The following is a 13,360-nucleotide window of genomic DNA, read 5'->3' as shown; positions in this document are numbered from 1 at the left end:
AGTTTGGTAACATCCGCCCTTAAGAGGCAGTCAGGCAGAGCAACTTTTCAATAAAAATAGTGAAGACAAGTAGCATTTCCTTTACTTTGGAACATCATGCTGTAAAGAAATAGCACAATCAGACCAGAAACATCATTTTTTTAAAGTAAATGGGGTCAAATAAGACTTTATCTCAACTTTAATGGTGGATCCGCTTCAGAAAAATAAATTAAATCATAAAATAAATACAGAATACAGAACAGTGCATCACGGTTCAGTAAAACAGGCTGTATTAAGAATCTACACATCTAGTAAATGTAGTTAGGAACATTTATTTTATAAAAGCAAAGATGATGTTTAATAGAAGTCAAATAAATATATTAAACATGCCAATAAATCTTAAACTTCAATCTTAGTTTAATGGCCCAAAAAAAGTATTTTTACTACATATTTAGTGCATGGTGTATTTTTGGCACCATAAGAAACCATCTAAAATGCTAGCAATATACTATTCATGTAACTGAACCTAAGTTATGGACTGTTCCACTTTTAAATCACATTACTTCCTAAAACTTCCTGTTTGCCTACTTGGTCCAAACAATCAAATGGTCCTAGTAAAACAAGAACAAGGGGCTCTTAAAACAACTAAAGTTAATGAAAAGTTGTTAAAACAAAAATAAAGACAACAGCAATAATTATTAGGGAATGTTTTCAAGAAAACCAGGCCACATGCTACTCTATGGGGTGCACTGTAATGTTTCTGTTGCGTTGTATGAATGCAGTCGCAAGAGATAATTTAAAAAGCTTTAAGCTCAAAGCGTTGTCACACTATGACACTTAAGTCTGGTCAAAAATGAATGATGGAGGGAATGGTGCATGCAAATGACACAAAATGTTATATGTCTGCAATGAGCTTTATGACACTTTCTAGAAATCTGAATGGAAGCATTTGTCACTCCCACAACCAGTCCGACAATTCACTCTTGTAATTTCACGAGGTCCTCCAAAACCTCTCAGTAGTAGACAGGCACTCAGAAGATGCCCGTTGGCAAGTCTTTGCTGAACATCCCAGACATGTCCAAGTCCTTACTCATCAGATCCTCCTCAACATTCTCTAAGGCCCACTGGTGATCGGTCAACTCCAGTGCCTCCCATTCAGCCTAGGAAGAACAGAAAGTACAGAACATTTATACACATAAATCTAATTAAAAAAAATAGGGAGATTTAGTTTCCAGCTTCAAAATAATATATAAAATAAACAAAAAAATAACAGAATAAATGTATTAACATTAGAGTTTAGCTGATACCTTGAATGCCTTGTTTGTGTCAGCAGGCATTGCCATTGCAGCACCACTCATCTGTTCCTGCATGATGCGAGACTGATCTGCACCTGATGCAAATGTATGAAAATGAATTCATATACAGCAAAGACTTTAGATATATACAAAGACGGTGCACTCATAATACGCGACCCAAGTCCCACCTTGTAAATAAAAAAAGAGACAATCACTAATTGATAGACAATTGCCCGTCTGAAATGGCAAATATGGCCACCAACTTGAAAGGGACTTTGATATATAGGGCCTAAGTAAATGATACAAATCTCAAAAATATGCATATAATTAAAAAAATAATTTGAATTTTAGGGCAAAAATTTAAGGTAAAAGCTATTGCTACAGTACAAATTTTATTAAATTGGCAAAATGCCCTTTTTTAGATTTTAATACATTATTTCATTGCAGACAACTGACAAATTTTAGATCAATTTTACAACATGGCATCACCGTTGGAGTGGGTCAAAATGATGGTGTATTGAAATGGCACATCAGTAAAGTTATTTACCATTGTCCTGTCCGAGAATAAGAGAATACATGCTCCTGAGACCAAAGACGTTCAGGAAATACCAAGATGCTGAACTCACCCTGTGGAGGCATACAGCAAGAGGTTATTTAAAGATACAGCTTTGAATAAAACAAGAACATGAAAAACACTCAAGGTTGTGAGAGCCCTAACCAGGAGGCATCTAGAGAGAGCAACTCAATTCCCTGCTGCAGCATCGGCTTGAAGCGGAGAGTGAGAGGGAACGGTACCTTTGCTTGGGAGAGAACAGAATTATAAATGCATTAAGATGAATTCTTTGAGAATGGACAACAAGAAGCCATATTTGATAACAAAAACCGTATCTCTTACTTGTGACGAACCCAGAGAAGGTCCAGTTGATCCAACCACCAATAAGGATCATAGGCAGGACATTTGTCACATTGCCTTTCATCATGTCCGTCAACATACTGGGATCTAATTGAGTAAATATCATCACATTACCCTTGTCGCTCAATCCTGACTGTCATTTTATGATGTAATATATGCATAAAATAATGTCAGCAATCTCACCAGTCATTGGAGAGGGTGGGACTACCTTTCTTTTGGTTTTTTTGAAAAACCCATCTTCTTGATTATTGAAGTAGAATTTTCTCATCAAGAAAGACTGTTTTAGCAAGAGATAACATTTCAGTTTCAGCGCTCCGGTAACGCCTCAATCAAAAGACACAAAAAGATAAGAAGGGCTCACTTGTTTGGGGATGTATTTTCCATTTTCCCGTAAAACTCTGCTCCGGATGAGAACCTGGCTGTGTAGAGAACATGAAGCACAAATCTTTAGTGTTCTGTAATGCGTGGTGCAAAACACATGAGGATGGATAATGAAACGGTCCAATGAAAGTTACCTGTCTGAGACCTGCTCTAACGTGAGCTTCTTGTCGCTTTGTAACAGAATTGAGACATAATGGCGGATCACTCCAACCAGAAAAGTAATAAACACAATAGGCAGCACAACCCAAAGGCGAATGTTGGAGTCCAGGAGGAGTTCGGGCTCAGCCATGATTCTCTAAAGGGATGATGATGGGAAATGACCACCCTAAAACAGACAAACAATAAGTTTAAATCTAACCATCTCTTCGTCTTAAATTACTAATACTTAAGTAATAGTTAAAATAACTAGCAGATCATTGTGAATCAATGGTTAGCAGTACCATGAATATAAAAGGACAGCACTAATTTAATCATAATAAGTTAGTATTCGATTCCCTCAAGTGCCTAAAAATTAAGTTACATCTGCTTCTAAAATATGGCAGTCTTTTGAGGATGCAGTTCATCGTTTGACAATTGATTTATTCATATTCATGTCAAGCTCATACATGTGTATGATGTCTCTACCTGTTTTATCATACAAAACACACAAGAGCTTCGGATTGCTATTATTATCCACCCATTGTAACGACGAGTCAAGTGCTAGCTTGTTGCTAACAACCTTCTTTCAGGCTTAGGGTGGCGAATCGATACACCATTTATTGGCATGTACACACCAGCACCGACCATACGCTATTTTTTCGACGCTACCTGTTGGGACAACTTTATCATAATGCATTTATTGTACCTGCTGTCGTATTCAAATGATGGTGTATCTCAGCGAAGCCCGACAAAGACTCAAGACAGGATGCGACACCATCGAGGCCGGCGCTGCTGCAAAGATGTGCACACACGAACAGCTTTTCAGAATAAAAGCCATTTTCATAATTAAATTTCAAAAACAAAGAAATATGGAATATAAATGTGATTCTATTGGATAATTATAAAATAATGTTATTTTATTATAATTGTATAATTACATTAATGTAATAATGTTCATGTTAAATGTATGTATTTATTACATGTTCAATTCAGCACTCTTTTTTATCTATTTTTTGTGTTTTGGTATCGAAATATTAAAAATATTTTTGTAAAAACAATAATAAATAATAAAAAAAAAAAAATATATATATATATATATATATACACACACAAAATGCAGTTTTAACCCATTTATCTAAATTGACCCCAAATTCTTAGGATAATAGGGTGATTGATTTAAAAAACATAATACATGATTATAATTTACCTAATTCTTAGATTTCAGTGTATTGTTAAATACTACATTTCATTAAATATTAAATAATTACATTTATTTTATTCTTTGTCACTTCATATTCAGCATTCTATGTGGATTTGACATTGCATCTGACAGGACATTTTTGTTTTATCATCAGGATGAGGCCAAGCAAAAGAAAGCATGTGACAAACACAAAAAAAGACAAATTATGTTGAAGTTTTTTCTATTTATTTATGGAATGGGGTAGCCATGTGGATCCTGCACAGAAATCATTTGTTTCACTCTGAAGTAAGTCTTTTGCCATCAAATAACATCTTTGAGAATTGTAAAAATTTGTGCTCAAAATGTAAAATTAAAATGAAAAAATTAAAAGAACAAAACTCCAAAAGTATTCGCAACAAATTTTAATACTGTGGTCTGTATAAGAAAACAACAAATGAAATACTATTACAAACCACATCCTCTCATATCAACACTGGAATATTCATGAACAGGCAGTTTCTGCAGCATTTGGTCCACTAAAAGAAACCAAAGCTAATTAGATCTAAAAGGGAGGCGATAACAGAAACATTAAGTAGTGATCCTGAAATGCACAGAACTATTTTACAATAGCTTGTAGATACAAGAAGAAAAACATAAATATAATGGAAAATCTGTTGGCAAAACCTCAACAAATCCAATGCAGTAATCTCAAAGAAATGGCATTGATAAAGCTGGGCAAATTTTAACAACCAATCCAACGTCTTCACACACTCAGCGGGCAAAAGTGCGCATACCAACCGTAAAAATCTATTTTTATTTACACAATATCAACTGTTGCCATATAACATTGCGCTTACCTCATCACACACATATAGAGACAACTGCAGGGCGTATCAAATGTGGATCAGGTTTGGACATGTTTTTTCTATTATGCATAATTGAATGGAACTACGTAGAATCCGAAACATTTGTAGATAGATACTGGCTTGGGAGATAAAAAATAAAAAAACCCCAGAAAGAGTGGATGGTTACATTCCCATACTTAATACAGAGATATCAAGCTGCCATATTTTCCCCAAGAGAGCAAAACACAATTCAGTCTGCAACTCTGGTGCAAAGCGAGCCACTACAGGTCAGGATCAGACGCACAGTGGGAGCCCATCCTTGATGTAGAACATTGAATTTGTGCATTTGATAAAACAAAAATCATATAAAAGAACTTAACCTTAGAAATTCAGACAGTCTGATGTGGCCACAGTGGGCCGTACTAAAAGAGGAGAGCACCCATGCTGCCCACTTCACTCTGTTCTTTTACAAAGATCTCAAAGTATTGGTAGATGATTGTGACGGCCAACAAAATTCCAGTTCCTGAACCGATGGCTCCCAGGAAGTCAGCCATGACTGACAGACCACCTATGCACAGGCCTCCAAAAGCTGCAGCTGTGGGTATGTACCTAAATGAGGATTTAAAAAAAAGTTTTAGTTATTCCATATTTGACTCATTGGGTCTAATTAAATTTGAGAGCTCTGCATGTTTTACCTGTTGAGTTCATGGACCATAGAAGTTTCTCGGTGTCCTCTCATAACCATCTGCTGTTCTTTCAGCTGTTTAGCCACCTAAGTAATGCAAAATGAACATATAAAGCCCACTTAAGTCAACTGTGCAGTGTAGCTCTGTGTGATCAGGAAGCAGGAATAGCCTAACGCTCTTACATCTTTAGCAGAGGATCCAGACACCTCAATCCAGGTCTTAGAGAAGAAGGCACAGGATCCCAGCATGAAGATGATGTAAATGACTGCATGAACTGGATCATCCAGAACTGTACCAAAAGACTCTGGGGGAGAGAGGTAGTAGCACAGACCTCCTACTGGGTAAGCACGAGCTGGCCCTCCACTTGAGCTATCCTGTTAACAGAAACAAACACACACATTATAGGAGCACCAAGTATTTTTAAAACAATTTGTTATACAACCCAAAGAGTCTGATAAGCAAGCAAAAATTAGTAAAATTCATCTGGTCATGTGATTTCGAAATGGCAGCCTCCATGATGGCGGACCACAAAGGTGCGGATTAAATAGTTTTCTAGGCCAGGTAAAGTTTGATCTTGTGTGAGTGTGCATAATTTAAAACAGTGGTTCCCAACCAGGGCCCACTAGAGGGGCTTCAGCAAATATAAAAGTGGCCACAGAATGACTGAAAAGTATTCAATTAAATGATTATTACGATTAGCATATTCTAACTCTAATCTAAATCAAAATGCAAAATTAAAAACACCTAGCAAGGATGTAAACAAATCATATAGAATCATTTTTAAGCAGAAAAAAAAACTGTTCAAATAACGCAAATATTTTAAAGTAACAAATAACTTATACATGCTCACTTACCGACCAAGTCCCCAGCAAGTTGACCAAGAAGTTCCCGCTGAAGCGAGTGGAGAGCATTTGAGAGATTACGTAAAGGTTGGACACCAGTGCAGACTGCAGGATGATGGGAATGTTGGAGGTGTAGAAGAGTTTGATGGGATATGTGTTGTACTGGCCACGGTAACGTGCCGATTTGATAGGGAGGTCGACTCTGAAGCCCTGTGGAACAAGAAAAAATATATACGTACTTAGCATCTAATACATGCTGTCAGCTAATTTGGGTTAGGATTTGAACAACAGTGAAACCTTAGCAAACACCTCTGTTAAACAATCCACTAACCTGGAAGTATATGACTACAGCAAAGACAAAGACTGTAGAGATGAGGTTCATGAGGTTGGGCAGGTTCTGTCTGTAGAAGGCCTCTCTCAGAGCTCGCACTTTATCAGTACGAGTGGCCAACAGGTGGAACAGAGCAATGATGGCTCCCTCAAACTCAGTACCTGAATGTACACAAACAAAATTCAGTCAACCTTACTTGTTATGACACCACAGAATGGTTCAAAACAAGACACTTCATCCTGAACACAAACCTCTTCCTGTGTTGACTGTGGTTGGGCTGAACGCTTTCCACACGATTGTCTCACAGATGTTTGTGGCAATGAAGAGAGAGATACCAGAGCCCAAACCGTAACCCTTTTGAAGCAACTCATCCAGCAGCAACACGATCAGACCGGCCACAAACAGCTACAGAGAACAGATCATCAACATCATTAAGTGATCAACCATAACATAATTCAACTATACAGAGCATGCAGACCACCACTAAAGCAAGGTGTTTTCAACAGAAAGGATGATGCTCTTCACAAAATGAAGCACAAGATAAGACTGACAAGATGTTGATCAATCAGTTTGTTTATATGCGCTCATTTGCATAGATGGGGTTAGATCCGAATGCAAACAGATGAGATTATTTACATAGTGCCTACAAAGGTCACTGCATTAGCCAGAGCGAAATCTTGTGATTTTACAGACAATTTAACAACCAACAGTGCCATTTAATAACTTGGAGAGATTTAAAAAAAAATAAAAATAATAATCCACAATAAGGTAAAAATAGATCCAATGTTATTGGTTGTTGTCAATGATAGTATCTAGAATGAGGAGTACTAGGCTATAATTAAAATGCACACGATACGCAATATGAATGACTGAAACAGAAAATGTGCATTATCCATTCACAATCCTATCAGGAGATTCAGTCAGAACCAAATGCTTCTGTAGAAAAGGTTATCAGCTGAAGAAGATACTTACAAATATATTAGTTTATCACTCCTAAAAGGTCTAATTATTTCAAGCACATGTCGACAAAATAGAGAATAGAGAGAATGTGAATTAACCTGGATGATGATGAGGAGGCAGACTCCCGCACCCATCTCTGAAGGGTCTCCATACATGCCAGTCATAACATACACAATAGCCTGGCCAATGGTGATGATCATGCCAAAGACTGGTGGAAAGATCTCACAGTTAGATATCTTACAGAAACAAATGCCATGGTGACATTAAGATGGGTTTTCCACAAGCATTACTGAAATGGGAGCTGCATTAGACCTTTCTATTAGTTTCAAGCAGTGAAAAACATTAGCTAAGTATATCAAAGACCACAGGAAAGATGTGCAACTGGTAAACGATAATGCATTATTATAACCATGCATTATTAAACTTTGCCCGTCATTAAAATATAATAATATAATTAAATGCAGAGTTCCACAAATGACCAATCAGAATCAAGAATTGCAGAGAGCCATGTAAATGGACAAGACTCAGTGTAAAAGAGAAAGGGTTGCCTTACGTTTCTGAGCTCCGTTGAAGAGCGCTCGGTCTTTAGGTGTGTCTCCAACTTCAATGATTTTAGCTCCAGCCAGCAGCTGCATGATTAGACCAGACGTCACAATAGGAGAGATACCCAACTCCATCAGAGTTCCTGAAACACACATTTTAAAGCTTTAATTCAACTTTTACTATACTAAACTAAATCAAATGGTTGGCCAATTTGGGATTTTGCAAACGCACATGGGCGTAGATTTGGTTTGAACATTGGGGGGGTTGAAGTTGAAGATCGGCTCGTGCTGCTTTGGTCCAAACTGATAAACAGTCCATCACGAGTAGCTCAGTTTCGTTCTGCTTACATTGCGTTTGCCATTTGATGTTGTGGTCGCGCCAGCGTCTACATTATGAGCGCGCTTACATTTGAAATTAGGGCTGGGCGATATGGAATTTTTTTTTATCACGATATGTTTTTCCATATTGATCGATCTCGATTCTTATCACGATATGTAGTTTTTGCAGATGCTGCCAGTGTAAGGGACATCCTGAAGCTTGAAGAAACAAGATATTTACTGAAACTTTAGAATAAAGTTTAATAACATAAAAAATTAAACAATATGCCTTTCAATAATGAGCACAAAATATTTTTGTTAAGGTCTTCATGCAGCCAAAGGATTCACATTACACTCCCACATTGTATGAATCTTTCTATTGGTCAAGAGAGCAGCGTATTTGGAGGTATTGAAAAATGCAAAAATAAAAGGTTGTGCACATCATTTGTAATTGCAAACATGAGTGCATCTCCCTTTATACTATAATACAAACTTTTACTTATTGAAACATTGTATATAAACTAACAGCTGTGACAACTATCACATCAATTTGCTTTGGCTGGACAGTGAACATCTCAAGTACAAAAAGAGTAAACATGGCCCTGGCACAAATACTACCTGAAAGATTAAGGTAGATCTCTAGAATTGTTTTATAAGTAGAATGAAATCTGAGCCAAAATTGCACAAATATGTAAACATAGTAAACCAAGGGCTGGGCGATATATCACATGACATTGTTTATAGGCACATCTCGTCAGTAAGCCGGTTCCTTGATTAGTAGTAAATCGCCATCACCTGCTTTCAGATGGAGTGGCATTTACAACACAGAGACGTAGTTAACTGACAAGCTGAGCCATATCGCATTAATTATCACGGATCGCCTGTGATAATTAATGCGATATGGCTCAGCTTGTCAGTTGTCTGCCATATCCAAACCACGTCCACAGAATTGACGTCGTGTTACCTTTTTTTTTCAACAATGTCTTCGGTCTCGAGTTATGTAGTGATGTCGCCTTCACGTTCTGCATTATTTTCGCTGTCCTCAACTTCAGTTTCGCTCATTTTTTTATCCTTTTTACAACTTGTTTCCCTCTCTCTCAGTCTCCTTCTGTTTACTGTAGCCACGCTGCTCGCTGAGAAGTGGGCGTGTCCTACCGGCATACGGCAGCCGGCAGATACTGTTGCGCTTAGTTTTTCATGTGATATCGAATAATATGTCCCAAGCATATTATCGAAATCGTTCAGAATATTATCGCGATCCCGTATCGAGATCGAATTATCGCCCAGCCCTATTTGAAATAACCGTTCGGTTTGAAAATGCGTGCCTTGTACCGAACGGTTTAATACGAATACTCGTACCGTTACACCCCTAAAACAGTGACATAATCGATTATGGCACTTTGCCGCATCGATGCTGAATCGTGCATGGCCCGCATTGCGATGCATCGCCGAATCGATTATTGTTGACACCACTAAATCACAATACACTTATTGTGATGCAAGTTTTTTTTTGCAAACCCCCCCTAATCTCCCCAAATCTCACTCCAAGTTAAACTCAAAAGTATATATATATATATATATATATATATATATATATATTAAAAAAAAACACTTTTAAAAATAACACATTTAATGGTGAATTGTTAGTTTGCATACACGAGCAGTAACTGCACTACATGTACATATTCACAGGAATGATTATTGTAAACAAGATTTAATTTTGATTTATTTATTTGCCTACCCATCTCTCTCTCTCTCACACACACACACACACACTAACCCGACCCCTAAACCTACCCATCTCTCTCTCACACACACTAACCCGACCCCTAAACCTACCCATCTCTCTCACACACACACAAACACTAACCCGACCCCTAAACCTACCCATCTCTCTCTCACACACACTAACCCGACCCCTAAACCTACCCATCTCTCTCACACACACACAAACACTAACCCGACCCCTAAACCTACCCATCTCTCTCACTCACACACACACACACACACACACATTAACCTGACCCCTAAACCTACCCATCTCTCTCTCTCACACACACACACACACATACACACACACACACTAACCCAACCCCTAAACCTACCCATCTCTCTCTCTCACACACACACACTAACCCGACCCCTAAACCTACCCATCACACACATACACACAAGTCAAGCGTTTTTTGTCTATAAAACGCCGATAGCAGGCCGGGTGAAACCCGTAGTTGTTGGGACATCAGAGACCGGTTTGTCCAGGAGGGCAACATGTTTATTAGCAATAGCTAACGTTAGCTCCGTAGTGTCCGACGTTTTGAGCCATTCCTACGCACATTGCTTGATTTTTTTCCCATCGGACTTCAGTAAAGGGCTGCGGACCTTTCCCACCATCTTTTCCGACATGAAGAATACACTTTACGGGTGTTAATCGAGCATGATCGCCGCTATCAGATGAAGATGCGCTGCTTACGTCCTCCTCCATGTTTACATGTACGTAGTGATATTGGCTTGATTTCGGCTCTGACCTACTTACATTTTCGATGCTGATTGGTTGAAAATCTAGCTCAACAGTTTTATATGTCTCAATACGCAGTCAATATAGTGCGCCAATAAATTACACTTTTCTCATTAACTGCAGGATAATGCGTGGAGAACTTTTTGCTTGGATACCTTTTATTAACGTTGAACATATTGAGCAAAAGAAAAAGTAGTGCCCCGTTTGTCGGAACGAAACTGAACGATACAGCTCACGTACAGCGGCCTAATATTAGATCATATTTACTCCAAATTCACTATTTGGGATAATTTTGTATAATTCAATGACAACTAAACAAATGACAGTTATTGATGGACTTAAAATTAGCATGAGTGCTTAAAATCATTAAAATCCGATTTTATAATTATGAGCAAATTAATCAGCCAATGAGATTTGATTAAATCATTCATCTGATTCAATCACTGTCTGACATTGCTGATTCAGGTATACGCACCTCTGTTGGATGCCAGGATCACTCTCATCCAGTAAAAGGGATCTGCGGAGTCTGAAGACATGATTCCAAAGAGGGGAATCTGGAGGACAGAGATCGTAGGAGATCATTTAAACCAATAAATACATCCAAAGATGGTAATGTTTGGTTTGAGGGGTTTATAAATGCACAAGAATGATTTGTTGATCAACAGTTTACAGCACTAACAGCTTAGGAGTTGACAGAGTAAACATACCTGGCAGCACACCAGAAAGATGAACAGGGTAATTGCTGTCCATAACACTTTTTCTCTGAACTGAATCTGTGGTGAAGAGATTCAGAGAGTTAGTATCACTGAAGTGCCACAAGAACTATTAAAGCAAGATGTTGAGGTGAGATCTAACCACATACCCTCCTTTCTGGTTTCTGGATCTCAGGTAAAACCGCACAGAATGGCTTTATCACCTCCAGGAATTTAACTGAAAAAGAAAAGAACCGCTCTTAGGGTTACAGTTATTTAACCTAACATGAGAAAACAAGACAACGATACTATCCCAGGAGCTCTTGGGATTTCAGGCGACGTGGCTTTAGAGTTTCTGGAGGTCAAACAAGTTGTTTGAATTTCTCTCTTGCAACGTCATCATTCAATCCAAGAAGAAAACCCTGACCCAAATAACACGATCAAAACCATCTGCACACCAAATGCATGCATAAAACGAATACAAATCACGCTACGATACACAATGATTAGTATCACAGTTGGCAGATTTTTATATGAAGTTGGCGTTATATTTTTACACACCATAGTTCTAACGAAATTACATAAGTGCAATATTACAGGTTTACAATACAATCAACTTCTAAGTAATCAAATAAACAACAAATGCATTTGTGAGAAGGCTAACGTTAGTTTACGGAGCTAGTACTAGCTGGCCATGGTCGCTTTTTAAAACCAGTGTAATTACAAATTAAACCATTAAAGTCACATTTTAAACGACAACGTAAAGTTAAACAACGTGTTTCTGTGAACCTAATGATAAAGCAATTAACGACATTAGATTCTGACAGCAAAATGCAGTTGCTAATGTTTAATGAGCGAATAAACACTGTGGCTAACCAGTTATTGTTAAAATGGCAGTTGTTTATAGCTAAGTTACAGAATGCACTGCACTAGTTGTTAATAGACTGGAAGTACAGTAAAAACGCTGAAGACTCACTGGCCATGGTGTTCCTCTGATGATGGTCCCGATCTAGCGGTTAGCAATCACCGGTCAGCAGCTCTACGAGAGGAGCGTGTTCAGGACACGTCATCACCCAGAGCACAGAGATACACGTCAGTGTCTGAACCACAGAAATAGTCGGTTGAATGGAAAATAAATGAACTGGAAAGGGCGGGATTAGTGGCCCGGAAGTCGTCACTGATGTTGCGTAATAAATACGTAGGTATGATATGATCGTTTTAAGCTATAGTTTGCCCTGTTATCTTTTCACGCAGTACATCAGTGGATATTTAGGTTCTGTTTCCACGTATTTTATTGCTTGAACAGGCTTGAGGGTAGTCACGTGATAAATTTGACTTTTCTTACAGTTATATAATCTTTGACATAATGACATAACATACTGATCTAAAGTAGCCTAGAGATTGCTGGGATAGATTTATGCATGCATTCCCTGAACAAACATTTGGTAGTCTTAATAGAATTGAATGTAGGCTACCTGAGATTTCAATTATTTAAAAGGAGATTCGATTCGGCTTCGTGAGCCTCCGTGCGCCCCCTGGCGGAAGAATATCTCAAATCACTTGATTAGAATACTTGAATTATAGCGTATTGCATAAGTGTTGGGGAAAGTTACAATATTGCGTTATTCCTTAAAAAGTAACTAATTGCATAACTTAGTTACTTTTTATGGGAAATAATGTGTTACGTTACTTTGGCGTTACTTGAGCTGGGCTCTCATGTTTGTTTTTTAATAACAAAAAAAT

At 37.9% G+C, this 13,360-nt stretch overlaps 2 protein-coding genes across 2 annotated transcripts; both read right to left on the bottom strand.

Annotated features, from left to right (window-relative positions):
* Positions 1-160: 160 nt before the first annotated feature.
* On the bottom strand, positions 161-3,526 carry emc3 (ER membrane protein complex subunit 3). Its single transcript, XM_084129348.1, has 9 exons — positions 3,413-3,526; positions 2,703-2,893; positions 2,549-2,606; positions 2,371-2,464; positions 2,170-2,274; positions 1,993-2,074; positions 1,822-1,901; positions 1,287-1,369; positions 161-1,139 (listed from the first exon to the last, which is right to left on the bottom strand). Exons 2-9 carry the CDS (start codon positions 2,855-2,857, stop codon positions 1,011-1,013), a joined length of 786 nt encoding a protein of 261 aa, XP_083985474.1. The 5' UTR covers positions 2,858-2,893; positions 3,413-3,526; the 3' UTR covers positions 161-1,010.
* Positions 3,527-4,110: 584 nt separating this feature from the next.
* On the bottom strand, positions 4,111-12,880 carry sec61a1b (SEC61 translocon subunit alpha 1b). The gene is made up of 12 exons (XM_084129142.1): positions 12,594-12,880; positions 11,788-11,855; positions 11,633-11,698; positions 11,401-11,479; positions 8,104-8,235; positions 7,649-7,758; positions 6,842-6,995; positions 6,591-6,751; positions 6,272-6,469; positions 5,600-5,791; positions 5,427-5,503; positions 4,111-5,340 (listed from the first exon to the last, which is right to left on the bottom strand). The coding sequence occupies exons 1-12, from the start codon at positions 12,598-12,600 to the stop codon at positions 5,154-5,156; spliced, it is 1,431 nt and encodes a 476-aa protein (XP_083985268.1). The 5' UTR covers positions 12,601-12,880; the 3' UTR covers positions 4,111-5,153.
* Between the last annotated feature and the right edge of the window lie 480 nt (positions 12,881-13,360).

The sequence above is a fragment of the Abramis brama genome, assembly GCF_963993115.1.
Source record: "Abramis brama genome assembly, chromosome: 11".
NCBI classification, from domain to species: domain Eukaryota; kingdom Metazoa; phylum Chordata; class Actinopteri; order Cypriniformes; family Leuciscidae; genus Abramis; species Abramis brama.
The sequence above is the reverse complement of the archived record's forward strand: the minus strand, read 5'-3'. Positions and strand labels throughout refer to the sequence as shown.

Coding starts and splice junctions, on each gene's coding strand:
- emc3 (XM_084129348.1), bottom strand. CDS start 2,857: ATGGCTGAGCCCGAACTCCTCCTGGACTCCAACATTCGCCTTTGGGTT. Junction 2,607..2,702: donor TTAGAGCAGGTCTCAGACAG/GTAACTTTCATT, acceptor TTCTCTACACAG/CCAGGTTCTCATCCGGAGCA. Junction 1,140..1,286: donor ACACAAACAAGGCATTCAAG/GTATCAGCTAAA, acceptor TGTTCTTCCTAG/GCTGAATGGGAGGCACTGGA.
- sec61a1b (XM_084129142.1), bottom strand. Junction 8,236..11,400: donor GATCCTGGCATCCAACAGAG/GTGCGTATACCT, acceptor TGTGTGTTTCAG/GAACTCTGATGGAGTTGGGT. Junction 5,341..5,426: donor ATGGTCCATGAACTCAACAG/GTAAAACATGCA, acceptor ATCCTCATTTAG/GTACATACCCACAGCTGCAG.